The sequence below is a fragment of the Furipterus horrens genome, unplaced genomic scaffold (genome assembly GCF_987537825.1).
Source record: "Furipterus horrens unplaced genomic scaffold, mFurHor1.1.pri manual_scaffold_7, whole genome shotgun sequence".
Classification (NCBI taxonomy): Eukaryota; Metazoa; Chordata; class Mammalia; order Chiroptera; family Furipteridae; genus Furipterus; species Furipterus horrens.
In genome coordinates this window covers 141,217,317-141,236,553 of record NW_028327177.1, presented here as the reverse complement: position 1 = coordinate 141,236,553, position 19,237 = coordinate 141,217,317, and the positions used below count along the sequence as shown (strand labels likewise).

Here is a 19,237-nt window from a genome sequence, read left to right as displayed (position 1 = left end):
GACCTGAGCACGGGCCACCTTTCGGGGCTGGGCAGCATGAGCGCGCCCGGGGTTCCGGGAAGGGTCGTGCCCACCAGTGCACCCCTTGCAGGGGTGAGTGTTCCTCACAAACACAGAAGTCTCCTATGTGACATACGCTGAGAGATATTTTCCGATCTGCGGGCAGAAGTCATTAAGGTTTAAATCTTTCTTCTTGTATAATGAAAAACTCATTTTAAAAAACCAATTTCCATTCAAGTTCGGGGCTCAGCGACTATAGTTCCCCGAATGACCCTACTTCAGCCGTCAAAGCAAGCTCAGAGCTGAGTAATGAAAGAACGCCTCTGACGAGCTACATGCCCAGCCTTTCCAGGGCTTGGGCCAGAGGCCAAGGCGGGGGGCACGCCGGGCAGGGGGCCCCCAGCCCCCCTGGGGACGGGAGCACAGCGGCCAGGAGTCCCCGAGGAAGCCTGCGCCAACGCTGACGACGTGTGCCAGCCCCGCAGCGCCGAGTCTGGCGGAGAGTAAGCCAAGGAGAGAGGCCCAGGCTGGGCTGCGGGGAAGAGGAACCCAGACAAGGACAGGCGGCAGGGAGCGGTGGATGGGCTCCTTAGGCTAGGGCTGGAACCCGTCCGTGGGCGCAGTAGCCTTTACAGACGTGCAGAGCTGGTATGTGGGGTTGCCTCTCACACCCCCAGTCTGGAACTGGCTTTCGAGTCCCAGAATCAGCTGTTTGCCCCCCGAGAAAATCATGCTGCCGCCCAAGCTGACGCACACGCGCGGGCCCCCACCCACACGGCCCCCACACCGTGCCGAGGCAGAGGCCCCACCTTGCCCTTGTTGAAGTAGTGGATGATCTTGCGGCACAGGCCCTCCTTCCGCTGCCACTCGGTCTGCGGCGGGTAGTGCAGGAACTCCCGCAGGGGCCGCTCCTCCCACTGCAGCAGCTCACAGTACAGGAGCAGCGTGAACGCAGCCTCTGTGGGGACAGGCACTAAGGAGGGCCGGGGCCGGGCAGCTCGCCGGGGCGCGACGCGGTGCGCACGGCCCACGTCAGGCGTGCTGGTACCACGGGTGGGACAGGGGAGCCGCCCAGCCAGCCGGCCAGCCAGCCGCCCTTGACAATGGCCCGAAGGAGCCAAACACCCCGGTCACCTGACCTGGGCTCCGGACGGAGTCGGGCCCAGCTCCCTGGGGGCGCTGCGCAGGCTGCCTTGCTTTGGGAGACACGACCATGTCAGAGAGAGCTCCTGGGCTGTGTTTGTGCTCAGCTGACTACAGCTTCCTTTCCAAGCTTCTCAGGATCGGGGGGTGGGCAGCACTGACCAATGCTTCTTTCCCGCCCTCCCTAAGAGAGGCTCAATGCCTCTACCTTCACGTTCTAATCCCAGGAAGGCCCTGGGAAGGACCCTTTCTGCTCATCTCTGCTGTTTCTGAAAGGACCAGAGGGAGGAAGTGCGAACAGTGACGGCCGTGCGGTGGGCCTGCAGCCAGAGCTCTGTCCCTGGAGGAACCCAGCGTTGATGCCAGACCCAGGGCAGCCACCCAGCACCACCCGACCCCACATGTGGAATGGTCAGAGAGGGTTATATAAGGCCGCAGCTCAATTCCATGGCTCCCTAAACCCCAAGGAATGAGTCACAGTGAATTCCAGCCACTGCTCAGGATCCTCACTGCATTGTTCTTTCCTGTTCTGTTTGCTCATGTTTAGTGGTTCATCCCCTACTGGGAAGTTAATCAGTCTGGCATCTGCCTGGCCTTCAAGGTCATACTCAGATTTGTTCCCCAGGACTATGAAGGACCCGATTCCTAATTATTTGGTGACCCATGTCCCCTGGCCTGCAGACCCCCCAGGCCTCCCCTTCCCTGCCTCTCTGCCTGTCCTCCGGCCCCTGGCCCCCCTGCCCAGGGATGCACACGCCCCCCCCCCCGCCCCCGGACCTGGGGAGCCCCTGAGGCACTCGAGGCAGAGGAAGCAATGTGTTCTTTTCAAAAGTCACTCCTGAGGCCACCAGAGGAAGCCTCCACCGTCTCTCTGTCCAAACCCGTGACCCAGCGTCCCAGGCACAGCCCCGTCCTCCAGTTCAGTAAATGCGGCTGACACGGGGAACTGGTCGGTCTTTTGCCCTCGTAGGGAGGTGCTGGAAGGACAGGTGGCCGGGACGCAGGGCACAGCAGGGTCAGCCCGGCTGCCATTTAGCCCTTGCCACGCTCCGCAGTCGGAAGTGGCCTCTGTGCCGAACACCCTGACATCTAGAGACAAGGAGAGAACTTCTGCGTTTCCACATAGCCCCCCAAGTCTGGCAGCGCTCACGGGGGACAGCCTGAATCTCCTGGCCTAGCACGCACGTGTAAGTCCTACAGCTCACGGGCTAGGATGGCGCAGCTGGGGCCCACGGTGAGACGGTGGGCATCTGGGGGCGGCGCGGCACACGGTGGTCGGCAGGACTCCCAGCGCCGAGCAGGGCTCAGGGAACAGCGGCGGACAGGCACGCTGACGTGCTTTTACACGTGCTCTGTTAGCAAAGGCCTTGGTAACGGGCTAAAGGGCAGGCCCGACGACAGCCTGCCCGAGAGCCCCTCCACCTTCCCTTCGGGAGCGCGCTGTGGGCTGCTGTGCAGCCGGAGGGGCAGGGCCTAGACGGCAGGGCAGGCCTGCCAGCGAGCTCCAGTTCTAGAAGCCCAGGGCCGGGCACACGTTCCTGTGCGTGGCCTCCCTTAGTGTCGGCCGCGGAGGTCCTTAGCGAGGCTCCGTGCGTGAGGCATGACGGCGAGCCCCGCACGGCCTGGACCGGGCACACCAGAATCTGGAAGTCGCCCAGGAGGCCTCTGAGGCGGTGAAGAGGCGGCAGGGGAACGGGACAGCAGCCTCAGGTGGCAGAGGACAGGGCACGAGGCGTACGCAGAAGTTCGCCTGCTGTCTCCACCGCGTGTTACAAAGGAGCCGAGGGGCAGGGGGTGCTGACGTCCGGCAGACACCGGCCCAGAGCCTCTCCCTGCCAGCTGTGCGTACCCGTGGGGTCTGCACGTGGCCCCCACTCACCTGTGTAGTTCTCGGCCTGCAAGTGCATGTCACAAAGCTTATGGATGTAGCGAATATACATCTCTTCCTTGTTAATCTCCGACCTGTAGAAGTTCTGTAAGAGGGAAGGAAGGACGCAGGAAGGTGGGAGAGGCTGCCATACCTGAGATTCAGGCGGCCAGCCACAGCCCTCACGTGCTGGCAGGAGCCCCCCACACCAGAAAGGGAGAGACCCTCCAGGCGGCACAGCTGCGTGGGGCGAAGCCACGGCAGGTTTGCAGGAGCCCTGAGTAGTGAGGAAGAGGAGCGCCAGTGCAGACGGGGGGGTCAGGGCACGTCACGGTCGGTGGGGCCCTGCCAACTGGCCAGGCTAGAGCTCTGTCCAACGACAAGCTCATTTCGCTCCTTTCCCAAGCGGGGATATGTGTGGAGGGGCGCAGGCCTCCGGGACGCCAGCAGCCGGCAGGCGGCCTGACCTGGGCTCTGAGTCCGACAGCCGTGCGCCGCAGGAGGGCCAGGCCGGCTGCAGGGCGGGGCAGAAACGCTGCTACTGGACAACGGCAGGAGGGGCCCGGCCCGCTCACCATCAGGTTCACCGTGCAGCCCATCTTCTTATTCTCCGTCTCCTCGCCCTTCATGCAGTCCCTGCAAGGGAGAGCGCGGGTGAGCAGACGTCCCAGGACGTGAGCGGGCGTCCCGGGACGTGAGCGGGCGTCCCGGGACGAGAAGCCACGCCTCTGGGGCACCCCAGAGCTGCATGAGTGGGGCCCAGCGCGAGACTGGGCTGCTCTCCGACCGGAGCCGCTTCCCTGGGGGCTTCCCCCGGGGGCTGCGCAGGGGAGACTCTTCTAAAAGGGGCTTCCGAAGCATCCGGCTGGGGCTGTGTGCGGCGGGCTGGCTGTGCCGGGGCCGGTGGCTGGGCAACCCTCAGCGTGACCGGGGGCGCCTGGGAAAGGAAGGCCCGTGACCTCCAGCTGCCTCTTCCAACAGAACCCCACGGGCTAGGCAACCGCAGCTCTGTCCCTATCTGTTCCAGGGCACCAAGGAAACCTTCCCAGGGCTTTGCGTTCTAACCTGGGAAACACAGCTGCTACCAATGAGCGCTTTGAGGTCCGACACTGAATGTCTGGAACTCACGCAGGGTTGAAGACATTACCACGGGCTTAACAAGGAGCTTCTCTGAGCACCGAGGCTTCACGCCCGGATAAAACCGAGTCTCACGCTGCCGGTTCGAGTCACTCTGGGGTGCAGCCTCTGACTTGTATCATCAGTTGCCTGTGTTACACAGCTGTGGTCTCGTTACGTTCTCACTGAACTACACTGCGCTGGGGTAGAAGCAGAGACTTTCCCGGTTCCTGCATAATCCTCCCGCACGTTTATCCAATCAGTCAATATGTCCTGTACGCCTGCCGGGGACTATCGGGGCTCCACACAGGGACCAGGGAGACAAGGACAAGGTTCCTGTCCTCGGGGAGCTGGCTCTCTTCTGTGGGATGAGTCAGAAAGGTGGCAAGTGATCAGCAGCCAAGGTGACCCACGTTCTGAAGCAGGTGTCAGAGACAACCAGCTCAGCTCCTGGCTGGGCACAGCTCCCAGAAGGACACAGAGCAGACAAGCCCGAAGGGACGAGTGTGGGTGGTGACATGGGTGAGGGGCGAGGCACAGCGCTGGGGTCGGGGAAGTCTGGGTTCAAATCCCGGCAACGGCACTTCCCACCAAGGATGCTTCTTCACTGGCAAAAATAAGGACCCCCCTTCAGGGCCGCTTACGCTATTAGAGACCACGTTTGTAAAGCACAAAGTACACAGTATGTTTTTAATAAGTGGGAGCCATCATAAGCATCACGGCGTTTCCTTTTAGGCTAATAAGGAACAACACAGGGAGGTTGGGGTGCAGGGCATGGCTCCTGGGCACTGGCAGGAGCCAGGGCCAAAGAGGCGGACACAGGCCAGTGCATGAAGAGCCTTTGATGTCACGTAAGAGTCTGAACTCTGTGTTGCAGGCACCATCCCTGAGACAAGAAATGGAGGAGAATGAAGTCGGTTTTGGCCGTGAGTCAGTTTATGTGTGCAAGGTTGGTAGAGAAATCAAATGAGCAGAAGGAGGGCCTGGAGCCTAAGAAATGCGTTCCCGTTCTTCCTGGCAGGCCACAGTGAAGAGGGACGACCTTCAGTGGGTGTAGCTAGGAAGAGGCAAAGAGCTTTGCCCGCCCACCCGCCCTGGTGATGGCTGGTGCAGGGAAGGCGATGGTATAGCACGGACAGGCCAGTTCTCTGTCCTGCAACGGGCACGCACGAAGCCACCTGTGACCTCAGAGAGTGCGGGGACAACGGTCTGAGGCTCCCAGAGCGTAACTGTGCTGCAGGAAGAGGGGAAGCTCAAGACGCGAGCACTAGTCCCCGGAGTCCCACTGCCATACCCAGGCCAGGGCTCCAGACACCGGGTCCTCGCGTAGCAAAAGTCCCGGCAGAGCGACCCCTTCTACCCAGCAGCAAGCGGTGGCGGCCTCCGCTTGCTCCCGCCTCCTGGTCCCCGGGGCGAACATTCTCCCCCTTGGCTTGTCCGTGTCCTGCAGCCCAGAGCGGGCAGCGATCGCTTGGGGCTGGGCTTCCTCTTCCTTTCCTCCTGCTTCCTTACCCTCTTCCTCTACATTCCAAAAGGCAACCCGAGGCCACCAGCCCTGAAGACCTCTGAGAGAATTTGTCACTCGTACGCTAATTCAAAAGCCAGGGAAGGACCGAGAAAGCGGGTCTTCATGGAAACACTGATTTCACATGAACTCTCAGACTGGACACACGTCCTGGGATGTCCCCCGGGAACGTGTGCCCACGTAGCAGGAGGAATCCTCTCCCCTCCCCCTCCTCCTCAGCCCCCACCCCTGGCCATCAGCAGATTCTCAGTAACTGGGGATGGCCCCTTACGCCAGAGGAGTCCCCCCTTTCAGGGGCACATGGTCTCAGCTGTAAGGGTCAAAGGACGCCCTCGCGGGAGGGAGTATCCTGACCTGAGGGGTCACGCAGGCGCCGGAGAAGATACCTGTAGTCAAGAAGGCGCTCCATGAGGCGGGTGACTGAGGTCACGAAGGAGATGCCGGTCTCGCGCCACGTCTCCTGCTCCACCTTCTCCAGCAGGCTGTTTGTGGAAGCATGAGGGAAACAAACACGCCACGCCGCTCAGGGGCCGTCCCCAGGCGCGAGAGGGGGCCCCCGCGCCCGCGGGCCCTGCGACGAGTCCGGACGCGCGCCGTGCCGCCCGGCAGTCTTACCTGGGGTACGGCCCAAAGAGCTGGGTCCTACTCCGCGCAGCAGGAAGCAACGACAAGGCAGTTACTGAGCGGCACGACAAGTGAGCACATCCCCTCCTCCTGCGCGGGGGCCTAAGGACGCCCTGAGCTGGGGGGGCTCCGAAGCCCCGGGCCCTGTCGGTGACCACGGAGGGGCTTGTTCTGAAGAAGCGGCTGAGCTAAGAGTCCCCCACGGGCTGGCTGGACCTGTCCCCGCTCAGAGTCATCCTCAGCAAGTACACGAGTTGCCCTTTCATGCGGAACGAGCGATTCCCCCACCTCGAGGGCCCAGCGTGGGGCCCCCCAGGAGCTACACCAGGTCCCTCCACTGTCGGGGTGCCAGAGCCGAGAGCCAAGTGCCCAGGTCCCCTTCTCACTGGCCAGCCCCAGGCTCCTGCTGCCGCAGGACACACCCTGGCTTCCCGCGGGGCCCAGCGCCTGAGGTCCTCCGCCTGCCCGCAGGCTTCTCCCCACTCCCCTAAGCTCAGGAAACGTCGCCGGGATGGGCAGGCCCGGCGAGGGGCACACCGCTGGGGACTCACACGCATGGCCTGGCGGCAGGGAATGCCGCCGCCGCTAACGGTCTCCCCGGCACCGAGGCCCGTGGGACCTCTGCTACTAGAAGAGGGGGCAGGACCATGGGCGCCGGCCTCTGTCCCACGTGGATAGAGCCGCTGTGTCAGCACCCCAAAACCGTCCCACAGAGCCCCGCCGCCCTGGGCGACAGGGAGGGTACCCCGTGAGCACACCGCACGCCAAGCGCTGAGCACAGCACCCTCCGCCTGGAGACTTTTCACATCATTGTGCACATCAGAGGCTCTGCAGACCCTGCGGCCACAGGGGCCGGCCGGTCCGGTTTCGGTCCACTGCATCCTTTCTGAGCGCATCAGCCCATGACCCACTCATCCTTTCTCCCAGCAAACCCGCAATCTTCCCCAGAGCGCGGCTGGGAAACGCCGCTCCACGCTAGCGGGGCTTCCGGTCTGAGACACGGCTCTAGAAGGGCTCACAGAACTGTCTGGCCAGGCAGTTAGGAACTACAAGCCATTTCTGTGCCGCTTCTGCTGCAGGAAAGCCGTCTGCTAGTGGCTTAGGGAGGGCTTTCCCTGCCTTCCTGCCGCAATGAGCGACAGCTTCAGCTAAAAGAGAAATACTGAAAGATGGATTCATTCTCACCAATGGTAATTACTTAAATTTCCGACAGATCCACATTTTATTGTGTGACTCATCTGACTCATCAAAGGACAGAGTGGGCGTGGTAGAGAGGAAGACTTCCCCCTCGTAAAACCGGAAGGCCGGCACCTCCCCGCGCCCAGGGGCTCCTTCCTGGGTGCGCAGCTGAGGCCGCGCTGCCCTGGCTCCCGGCGCATCAGGATGGGACCTGCCCCGCCTGCCCCGCAGGGGTGTTGTGACGATTAAACGGGACATGTCTACACATTCAGTACCATGTAAAGTTCTAAGCAAACGTACCGTATTATTACTGGAAAAATACGTTACAGGTTCATCTCCAATATGCACTAAAACAAAATCTCAGTGCCGGAAACAAGTGAGATTGGAGGAGACTCTAGAGATGTAATTGCCTTAAGGTTTTGTTTTTTAAAAATGTAAAATACCCAACATCACCATCTGTCCGGGTGGACCCCAGCTCCCCTGAGTCCCTCCCTCTGGACTCAGCCCTGTGACAAATCCTGTAAGATCTCTTGGCCTCCAGGAACCGCAGACAGAAGCCACAGAGGGTGGACCTGGGAGAACCCCTGGGGTCGTTCAGTGCAACCGCCCCGTTTCACAAGCAGGGAGACGGGCCTGGAGAGGGAGCGTGACCCGTTCCCATCACAAAACCCACGGGAGTGTTCCCGCGTGGACTGGACGAGCTGACAACGCAGGGACCTAACCCTCTCCCAGCACCGAGCCCTCAGGGAGCCCCATGAAGCTGATCTGCCCAACCGGATGCAGCGCCTGCTAGGAAGACACAGCGCGAGCGGTCCTTTTCCCGCCGGCAAGCGCAGGGGCCCGGGGTGCGCACCCGTCTGCCTCTCCCGTCACCACGGCACCCTGGATGGACGGCAGGTGCGCACTGCTGCCGCTAGGACCACCCCACCAGGCCTCCCCCGGTGAGCCCCCTCCAAGGCCCGCCCTGCACGGGCCGCACCCCACCCCCAGCGCGGGCGCCGGGCCGGAGCGGCTTACAGCAGGCCGAAGAGCTCCCGGTAGCTCTCGTCACCTTTCCCTTCGGACACCATGCTGTCTAGCTTGTCAATCAGCTCGGCCTCCACCTGGGGGGGAGCAGAGGCTTAGTGAGCGGGGGCGGGCCCTGCGGCAGGCGAGGATGGCGGGGCGGCTTCCGTCCTGTCCTCGCACTGACACACCCTGGGCAACGCAGGGTGTCCTCACAGCCCCGGAAGCCACCGGCCTCCCTGCCAGGAGTCGCCCACTCCGGTGGGTTAAACGAGCGGGAACCTTTCCCCAGTTTAGGGCAAAAAGTAAGGACTTCCTGGGGCGAAAAGTATTTTGATCCAAAATAGGCCTCTGTCAAAGGTTTTTCTCTCTTTAGAAATGTTCATTCAGAAGGATTTGTACGTATAAAAAACATCTGGTTAGAACTTGACCCTGGGTTTAGCCAGTTACAAGGGCATGAAGCCGAGGGCTGGTCCTTACCCTGACTGCCATTCGGCTGGGCTGAGGGAGACAGAGTTCCTCCGGAGTCTCCTTCCGGATAAAAGGCCCCACTGTTTGTCCCCGTGGGACCTAACGCCCTTGGGTCACCCCCGGGGGCCCCTGCACCTGTCCCTGGACTCCTAAACTGCGAGGAGAAAATCCACACATCAATTCTGGCCAGCAGGAAAGGGAAACCCCTGAACAGGATTCAAGGTGGCCAAGCCACGACTCACTCCCACGGGGCCCACCGCCAGGCCATCGGACTCGGCTTCCCGGGCAGAAAGGGGTCGGCTCAGAGGAGAGCACCCGGGACTCCGCCAGATGCCGTCTTACCTGCTTGAAGTTGCCATTCTTCCTCTGCTCCCAGTCCATCATGTCATGGAAGATGGGGATCATGATGTTCCGCACTTCTGGCTGTGGGACCAGCGTCACGCCCAGAAAAGGGCCGATCATCCCCGGAATAAAGTGGATCTTGTGTTCACCTGAACAACAAAGCCCAGCAGGCGTGAGTTCATGCTTGCTCTGCTCCGTCACGGAAGCTTCCCACGTGGGTGCGCAGCATACGCTGAGGTCTGCCCTAGAAGCGTCTGAGAGCTGAGAGAGTGCTCCCTGCGGCTTCCTGAGGTGCTCCCTCTCTTGGCTGCTTAGAGTTCATGGCTAAAACTGGCCCAGCCCAGCTAAGACGGATGTTCAATGGGAACAAATTGCCCTTCCAAAGAACTTACTGGGAGATTTGACAAACTACCCGAAAATCATTCTGAGGTCAAGAAACAGTTCACTGCTCTGGACAGAACAGGGTTTCTGAGTCACTGTTTCAGAGTCTGTTCACAGCAGTTACTTAGCAAGAAAAATCCATCTAAACCCAACACACACTCCTGGGGCTTCCAGCTCTAGCCTGGAGGCATTTAAGTGATGGGGATGCTCACGCCCTGGTCCAGCCAGGAGAGGTCTGAAGTCCAGGAGCCTCTTCACTGAATGTGCTCCTGAGTGCCTACGAGGCCCCCTCCTGAGATCGCAGGGGCCTCCTGCAAAGCCCTGCCCGACTCCCGAGAGCTGGCTGAGGCTGGTCTGCATTTTCGTTGTAACTTTGAGGCTGCTGTGTCACACGGTGAGCCAGGTCTGCCCACGCCACCATCCTGACCAGCGGCCCTCCACATTGCATTTCTGAGGGTAGAACCTCATCTGCTCAGACCAGCTCAGCTCACCCCTCAGTCTTTGTGATGAGACCTTGTCCATGGGAAGTGGGTGATGCAGGTTTCCCTGCAATTGCCTGACCTGGGGCATGTTCCCAGATCCAGGGCCAGTCTTGAGAACTGGGGGCAGAACTTCCTGTTCCGTGCAATGGTAAACCAAAATGAACCAGCCGCCAGAGACCTCTGTTCCGTCCCTCGGAGACTAAGGAGGAGACATGCTGTGCACCCATGTACTGATGACTGCTGTAGCAAAGCAGACTCAATTCCTGAGGTCCAGAAAAGGCCATTTCCAACAGAAACAATGAGAGAGGAAAACTAGGCATCTTTTTAACAATTTCGTCTACTTAGAAAGCTTCCCTAAGGATCAGGTGTTAGCCCTGAGGCTGATTCTGCATGTTCCACTCTTGGTGTTCTGTACAATTGCTAGTTCCTGTGCTCCCGGGGCTTTCAGAGTCAACTTCAGGTTAAAATCTACACCCAAACTGTGCTGCATGCAGGACGTAAGAGTACTGAAGCTGGAAACCTGCATGGGGAGGAGCATCTCCACCCGTGGGGAGAAGGCCCTGGTGCTTGCTGGCAGGAAGAAATGCGTCACACCTTACTTGCCGCCTCTAGTGTAGAGATTGGGATGGTTAATGAAGGGTTATAAGATCTTATGGTCATCACTCCCAAGGCCTCAGAGCCATGAGTTTATTTGAAAGCAGACTTTACTAGGAAGAGAAACAGCAGCTTCCCCAGCTACTAAAAGCCTACAATAGCAAAGGAGGACCCACGTTGCCACCAGAGCAGGCCAGGTATGGTGCCCCAAACCCTCAGAGTGTCAAGTCCAGAGCAGCGGGTATCAGAGAAGCGGGAGAGAGAAGTTATCAAAAAAAAGGAAACTAAAACCCACTTAGGGGCTAAAAGTCCCTTCTTATATCCACTCTTCATGCAACTGGTGTCAGGAGTGCGATCTCCCTGCCTGAACGTCAGAAACTCAAGAAGTGTTTCAATCGTTACGGAAACGCATGGCTGCCCTGCTCATGGACTGAGTACCTTGGAGACCTGTGCTCCGGAGCCTGCGACCCCCAGGCTGGGACGCGAGGAGCACAGGGGACCTTCTAGGCATGAGTTCTCGAACCGGGGAAGACTGCCGGAGCCCGCGTCTTCTTTTTTTATTTCCTTCTGACTTTTAGTTCTCAAAAAAGGGATTGTGAATATGTATCACGGAGGTCTTACTTCTCGGCTTCGCTCTCCTGCCAAGGGCTCTGTGCGCATGTGCTACACCACCCATACCAGGTGTGAGGTTAAAGACGTGTGACGATTTCTTGGGTCTGAATTAACAGTCACAAAACCTGGGGAAGTTACGAGGCTTGCCGCTTTTTATGTGGCTTTGTAGCATGTGGAAGGGATAAGTACGGAGAAAAGACCTACCCAAGTTCTGCCACATGCTGAAGAGTTCGTAAGCCATCATCACACGCATGTCGCCGTACCTGGAAACACCGACACAGGAGCCAGTTATTAGCGGGAGGACTTCAGGAAGACAAGGCTCCCAACCCGCTGCGGGTAGTGCTTCAGCGCTGTCTCTGCTGTTTCCCAAAATACTAAGCCGTCTGGCTCTCAGCCGAGCTGCGCGCCCTCGCTTGGCTCCTTGGGAAGCCGCCTCGGCGGGAACCTTGTGGGCTTCCGAAGGAGCCTCCCGTGGAAACACAGCCCCATCTGGGCATATCCTTACTTATCTAGAATCTTCTTCCTCTTGGCTGAAGTGATGATCTCTAGCTGGAGGCTCGGCTGATTGATGAACAGAACCGCCAGGCTAAAATAAGAGTTCCACACCTAGAGAGAGAGAGAAAACACGTGACAGCCCGAGTCCTTATCCTTGTGAGCAGAGCTTCTAAATATACACGCATGTAGCACAGATTTCATTTTGCAACTTGAAGATCTTCATTTCTTTTTTTTTCCTTTTTAAATATCTTTGCAAATAGGACTTTTTTTTTCTTCCCCAACTCCTCTGAAGCCAACCGTGCCAATTCTAGACTAGGAAGCATACTCGCGGGCGTCTAGCTCCCAGCACCTCCCAAGCTACCAAGGCTGAAAGCTGTCTGGCACTACCAACATATTAGTGATAATAATATAAAGAAACCAGCGAGCTTGCCCCAGGCCCCAAGCTGACACTGAGCCGAGTCCTTCTCAAATCCCTGACCTGCAAAATGGTACGCAAGGTAAAATGGTTGTTTTAAGCAAAACAAAAGCGAAAACAGCGAGCTTGGTTCCCGGTTTTCTGGAGTTACTACGAAGACAGTGACGGGCCTCAGGAGCGCCTACCTTGAAGTCGAAGTCTGTCTCTGTGAAGTTCTTGTGCAGAGCAGAGGACAGGTACTGGACGGTGGTGACTATGATGCTGCAGGAGGGGGACAAGGCGTTGGCAGCGTTAAAGGCTAACAGTGGCACCTGAGAGCCTAGCATCGGCTGTCTGCGGCCTGTGTGCACGGCTCTGGGGTACCACATGCTCTCGTGCAAGATGTTAAGATGTGACTGTAAAGGGAAAGAGGGCACAAACCCCACTGAAACCAGCCGCGGGGAAGCGCCCTGCTGCCGGCAGAGCAGCACAGAACATCAGGGGGTCTGATCTGGCTCTGCCATCATCTGGCCTTGGTGCTGCTTCCGTCTGCGCCCCAGTTTCCCTGCCTATAAAAGGGGCTCTGGGGGTCGGATGGATTTTTAAAGTTTCTTCTAGTTCAAAGAGTGATTCTAGTATCCTGGGGCCTTTGGGGTAAGGAACACATACTGTGACCACCAGAGGACTGAAAGGGGATAATTTTATTTGCTACCTTGGTAACAGGGATTCATAGTCACTAAACATCTTTGTCATATACTATTGTCTTCATCCGGGAGTCTCTCTAACCCCAGCCGCGGGTGTGGAACGCCACCCTCAGTCTCAGGCTGGGCACACACAAGGGGCGCGATGAGGGCCGGCCTGCTGGGGCCGGGGCACAGGCTGAGAGGTGCAGCGGTGGCAGCCGGTGTGTAACGGCGCCCGCCAGGGCTCTGAAGCAGGAGAGGGAGGCAACGCAGCGCATTAGTGAGGCTGGGCCACCCGCAGAGGGGGCGACACCTGTGAAAGGTAAAAGCCTTAAACGAAGAGGCTGCTCTTGCAGGAGGGGCCGGGGAGCGTGCGGCGCTCTGAGGAGCGGCCTAAGGGCCAGGGAACAGGTCCTCCTCAAGGAGGAGCCCCCCGGGCATCATCGCTCCTTCCTTAGAGTCTCCTTTTCTGTCCTTACCATGACATCAGCTGCCCGGCACTTAGGCTCCATTTTTTAAAACTATCTTTGATTCATTCTTCTCTTTGAACTTATAGTAAAATGGTCAAGTCCTGCTGATAGTGCCTAAAACGTTTTCTTCACATTCACCTCTCGTCTGTCCCCATGGCCTTGGCCTTGACCTCCTTCTTGCTTCGTCTCTTGCACACACACACACACACACACACACACACACACACTCCTTAGTCTGAGAACTCTGGGGATGCTAGTGCAGGGCCTTCCACACCCACTTGCTCGTGAGGAGTCTCATCACCATCCAGTCCCGAGGAAAGACGCTCATCTTCATCAGGTTCCGGAACACACAGAAAATCTTCAGCAGGAATTCCTGAACGAGGGGGAAGCCTGACGTGAGCCACCGCCCCGCAGCGCAGGTTCCCTCACCAGGGCGCTCCCGACCGCGGACCTCGAGGGCGGGTGGGACCGGCGGGTTAGTGCCCGGTCCCTCTGTGAGTTGCTTTCTCTTAAAGAGAGCGTGTTCTAGGCACCCTCACAGGTCAGACAGGGGAGCAGACCCAAACCAGGCAGAACAGAGGCAGCTCTGTGCTCACTCAGCCCGGTGACCGAAGCCCAAAGCCTAGGAAATGCCGGGGGAACTGGCACCAACTGAGTGTGTGGGTCTCGTTCTGTGGGTCATGGCGCCTGCGTATTTGATTTTAAGAATCTGCTTTCTTGGGTGTCAGGAACACATTGACAGGAGAAGTACAAGTAAGGGCCTCCAAAAATGTGCTCCTCCAAGGAAGCAATGAAATCATGGCCAAGACTGGTTAATCAAAGGCTTGCAATAACCCAAGGAGTGTTACTCAAGAAAAATGGTTGACTCTCCGTGGGAAGAGCGAGCTTCCCTGTTTTTAACCTTCCCAGTCCCAACCCCTCTCTCCCTGCCCACGGTGGCCGTGAAAACAGTGGCTACGGAACCACAGGAGGAGTGGGAACCAGCAGCTGAGCAGCGACTGAGGGACAATGCGGCCTCGCAGCAGCACCTGAAGAAGTGCCATTCCCGGAGAATTGTTACTTTTTGATCTGTTTGGTAGTCACCCAGGAAAGCCCCACTCTGAGGACTTATGTGACCTGACTCAGAGCCCACTCAGTGAGGAAAGCCTGATCACTAGGGCACCTGCTGGAAAACCAGTCAGTTGTAATAACCTGACATCCCAGCTACACGAAGCAGCCTATCAGCCGGGGCAGACAAGAGAATGCACGCAACACTTAGAAGACAAACCTGGGAAATGAGACATCCACAGGGGTCTTTGAAAAGCTCTGGCATATTCCTGGGGACCTAGAAGGCCACACGTGTACAAGGCCACACCCTCCCCCCACTGCCAGGAGAGGCCTCTGGTTGACTGGGGGGCCCTCTGTAGCGGAAGTGACGGCTAAGGCAGTAACGAAACTGCTGGAGCAGGGCCCTGAGCCCCGGCACGCTCACTTTGCTAAGAGTGGAAGACTTGCTGATTTAAGGCAGTGAACGAAATCTCTGTCCAGCTATTAGCTGATCACTACGCTACCTGAATGAAGACTTCAGTAGCTGCACACAACTAATAATAGAGACATGTAAAAATTAGTCCAGGAAAGTCACCAAATAAACAAGCAAGCAAACATCATCACCACCAACTACAAAATAACAAAAAGCAACAAAACCTGGGGATGTGAATGTGTGTGTGTGTGTGGTGTGTGTGAATGTGTGTGAGAATGTGGTGTGTGTGTGAGAGTGTGTGTGTGTGTGAGTGTGAGAGTGTGTGGTGTGTGTGAGTGTGTCATGTGTGTGTGTGAGAGTGTGTAGTGTGTATGTGTGTGAGTGCGGTGTGTGTGTGTGAGTGTGTGGTGTGTGTGTGTGACAGTGTTTGGTGTGAGAGTGTGTGAGTGTGTGAGTGTGAGAGTGTGTGTGTGTGGTGTGTGTGAGTGTGTGGTGTGAGTATATGAGTGTGAGTGTGAGAGTGTGGTGTGTGTGTGTGGTATGTGTGTGGTGTGTGTGTGTGTGTGTGGTGTGTGTGTGAGTGTGGTGTGTGTGTGTGAGAGTGTGTGGTGTGTGTGTGAGAGAGTGGTGTGTGTGTGAGTGTGGTGTGTGTGTGTGTGGTGTGTGTGTGGTGAGTGTGTGTGTGTGAGTGTGGTATGTATGAGAGTGTGGTGTGTGTGTGTGTGTGGTGTGTGTGAGTGTGTGGTGTGTGTATGAGTGTGTGGTGTGTGTGTGGTGTATGAGAGTGTGTGGTGTGTGTGTGTGTGGTGTGTGTGAGAGTGTGTGGTGTGTGTGTGAGAGTGGTGTGAGTGTATGAGTGTGAGTGTGTGTGAGTGTGAGTGTGGTGTGTGTGTGAGAGTGTGTGGTGTGTGTGTGAGAGAGTGTGTGGTGTGTGTGTGAGTGTGGTGTGAGTGTATGAGTGTGAGTGTGTGTGAGTGTGTGGTGTGTGAGTGTGGTGTGTGTGTGAGTGTGTGGTGTGTGTGTGTGGTGTGTGTGTGAGTGTGTGGTGTGTGAGAGAGTATGTGGTGTGTGTGTGAGTGTGTGTGGGGTAATGTTTTCCAGAGTTGCCAGGTTACTCACATTGTCTATTTTACAACAAAAAGTTCTGAGCAGTGAAATGAAACAGACAGCGTGGCCCGCACGCAGGAGAAGAGAAGTCGGCAGAAACCTGCCCCGAGGCAGCGCAGATGAACTGACCGGGGAAAGGCTCTAAATCAGTGGCTTTAAATATGTTCAATGAGCTTCAGGAAACCACGACTAAGGAATTACAGAAAACTGTACGGGCAGCAGCTCACCAAGCAGGAAACATCAATAAAACAGAAATGACGTTAAAAGCATCCAACAGGAATTCTGGAGTTGAAAAGCACCCTCACTGAGGCGGAGGGGCTCCACAGCAGATGTGACCTGGCAGAAGGGGGATCGGAGGGTTTAACGATAGGGCAGGGGAGACTATCTAGAGGAACAGAAAGAAGAAAAGTAAAAAAAAATAAACAGCGCCTCAGAGACCCGGGGACACCATCGGGTGCACGGACATACAAATAACAGCGTCAGGAAGAGGCGCGACAGAAAGAGGAAGAAATATTACATAAATATTTAAAGAAATATTGGTCCAAACTTCCCAAATTTAACGAAAGAAGCCCTTTCGGCTCCATATCCAAGCAGCTCAGTGAGCTCGAGCCTTCCGCCGCTGCGGCAGAAGCCTGGGGGCTACTCTCTGGGGCAGCTGGTCGCCGAGGACCTGTCCCCAAGGACACGGCAACAGTTGAGGGCTGAGGTGGCAAAACAGAAACAGGCAGTGACGGAGAGCTGACCTGCTGAGCTGGCGGGCCCGCAGCCCCCTTTTCCTACTTGGTTCCCCAGTATCGGCAGGCGACACCCTCCCAGACAACAGGCTAACAGGCACGGGGCTTGGAGGACGCTCTGAGCAAGTGGCCAGACTCTCCCCGGTCGTCAGCCTGCTGGAGACAAGCCCCGCACACACGGGGTTTCCAGTCGGTACAGAAGGTCCTCGCTTTCGGACGCAGGCTGATAGCCAGGCGTCTCCACAGGCAGCAGGGAAGTCTCTAACGTGAAAGGCAGAGACGGAAGCAAGCAGAACCAGGGCAGGTCTCCAAGAGCAGAAAAGAGAGCGGCCTGACAGCGTCTATCGCATGTGACCACGAGGAGGTGGGGGGAGGAGCTGTATTACACAGATGACGGGGACCGTAAGGAACCCCAGCCCGATCAGAAAGCCAAAAGAAAATAAAAGCAAGCGAATGACAAGAGAGACGACGCATTCCAGGAGAAACAAAGAGGTTTGCGAGAAAGGAAGTGCAGCAGGACAGCTCTTGGCTCGCCGCAGCACGCACACAGACACGCGATTTGGAAGAATGAGAGGAAAGACACGTGTGCATGCGTGTGGAAGAACGATGTAAGAGAACCATCCTCACGCTCCACGGGGAGAAGAACACAGGTCATAACTGGCAATGAAAAATGGCGGGAAAAGCTGCTTGAAGAATAGCAGGAGTCCCCAGCGGCTGCCTCTGGGCCCCAGCGGCGGGACACGGGTCAGGCTGAGCCCGGGACGCACTGTTCTTTGTTGTAAGATTTGTCACGTTTGGCCTTTAAAATTATGCGTTCATATTGCTGTGATAAAAGTAAACATGTAATTAAACAGGAAGAGAAGGACGCTAGCCTGAGCTTCTGAGAATCGGTGAGTGTAACACCCCTGCCCCTCCCAGATGAAAATGACCTAGAATAGCGAAGACCAGAGTCTCAAGCTCCACACCCCAGTCAAGCATGGCCTGACCAGGCTGTGCGCACTGGGCTCTGGGTAACTTCCGGGTCGACTCCAGGTTGTCAAGGTCACCTCTGTGGAAAGGCAGGCAGGACCGGACAGCAGAAAGGGACACCTTATTAACTGACACGCTATGATTAAGAAAGGTCACAGAAATGAATTACAGTGTAAGGCAGCGGTTCTCAACCCTCCTAATGCCACGACCCTTTAATACAGCTCCTTATGTTGTGGGGACCCCCAACCATAACTAAAGCGTAGTGATTCATCACAAAAACAATAAGTAATTACGTATGTGTTTTCCGATGGTCTTAGGCGACCCCTGTGAAAGGGTCGTTCGACCCCCAAAGGGGTCGCGACCCACAGGTTGAGAACTGCTGGTGTAAGGCATCACTATGAAATGCAAGGGCCTTGCCTTTCAGTGTAGGAAGAGCACAGGCCTAGAGTCCGCAGCAGTTCCTTTACCCAGAAGCGAACTGGGTGGTATGTTTTAGTGCAAAGACACAGCCCCAGAGGTCTGTCGGCAGCGGGCCCCCCAGGGGAAGCATGGGGACGCCGCTGGGACGGTGGGCCCACTGCTCTGCGCTCTCTGCCCCTCACGCTCCGGATCCAGAGTCCAGCAGCCCATGGACAGCGCTCACGTTTGCTCTCTACGGGTTACCTTCCAGAAATAATAATAATGGGTTACCATTATTATTATTATAGTCTCTAAACAGTGAGGCCTGGTTTGCAGGGGCAAAATATAGGCACGAGAAAGGTAGGAGTCTTGGTGTGCTGCCAACCGGTGGGGCCCAGAGTAGCTTCTCACAGAAGCACACGGTCACAGAGCGGCTATGGGTCAGGGAAACCTGCCAGCGTCATGGGGTCTGGCTACATGGGAATGTTGTCGGCTTTCGGCTGTAAGCGGGGTTGTGGATCCTGTACCCTGACAGTCCGGCCTGGTCAGTTGCACTTGACCCCTGGTGTGGGAAAGCCCCAGGGCAGCTCAGCCAACGCGTTCCCTTCCTGGGTGAAAGGTAAGTGTTTTGCTGCCTACCTTGAGTTCATCTTTGCTCTGGAAATTGTCCAGGAGGTGCTGGTAATGGGTGTCGCACATCTGGCGAAGCAGTGAGAGAAGGCAGGACACGTACTCGCCCTGGGGAAACCCAAGAACCGCTTAGCACAGACAATGACGAGGGATATTGTCCCCAATCCACAGAGGGCAAGGACAGAAGGAAGGGTCTGAAATGGCCCCAATGATCATGAGAAGGAAGGGGACAACTCGGGCCCTGAAAATATGTTTTCTTTTCTGCGAAGTGAGGGCTGGAGGGCTGGGCAGTTTTAGTAAAACTTCTGCAACATGGCGGCTGAAAAGCCTTAACCTGTAACAAAGGAGCACCGCAAAGTAAGACGGATATTCTAGCTTCTTCCTAGGGACGTTCTGCCTATACGGTCCTTTGTCATTCGACGAGGCCAGGGCACTGTACTGAATCCGGGCGGGCGACCTGGATCAGGGAGCTAGGCCTTCTTCGGACAGAATGTGGCCTCTGCCCGGCCTGCTGGGTCCTTCTGCGAGAACCCCCTCGGGGCCCTGTCAGGGCCTA

The 19,237-nt window shown here is 57.2% G+C and overlaps 1 protein-coding gene across 1 annotated transcript in view; it reads right to left on the bottom strand.

The window, feature by feature from the left end:
* The window catches only part of DOCK3 (dedicator of cytokinesis 3), a 218,468-nt gene that overhangs the window by 26,653 nt on the left and 172,578 nt on the right, over nucleotides 1–19,237 (bottom strand). Inside the window, exons 27-38 of the mRNA XM_090284832.1 lie at nucleotides 18,691–18,789; nucleotides 13,662–13,756; nucleotides 12,437–12,512; nucleotides 11,847–11,947; nucleotides 11,546–11,604; nucleotides 9,273–9,421; nucleotides 8,472–8,557; nucleotides 6,267–6,293; nucleotides 6,038–6,133; nucleotides 3,586–3,646; nucleotides 3,023–3,116; nucleotides 810–958 (exon numbers count right to left, since the gene is read on the bottom strand). Coding sequence (XP_090140958.1) covers nucleotides 810–958; nucleotides 3,023–3,116; nucleotides 3,586–3,646; nucleotides 6,038–6,133; nucleotides 6,267–6,293; nucleotides 8,472–8,557; nucleotides 9,273–9,421; nucleotides 11,546–11,604; nucleotides 11,847–11,947; nucleotides 12,437–12,512; nucleotides 13,662–13,756; nucleotides 18,691–18,789 — 1,092 coding nt within the window. The remainder of the gene's footprint in view (nucleotides 1–809; nucleotides 959–3,022; nucleotides 3,117–3,585; nucleotides 3,647–6,037; nucleotides 6,134–6,266; nucleotides 6,294–8,471; nucleotides 8,558–9,272; nucleotides 9,422–11,545; nucleotides 11,605–11,846; nucleotides 11,948–12,436; nucleotides 12,513–13,661; nucleotides 13,757–18,690; nucleotides 18,790–19,237) is intronic.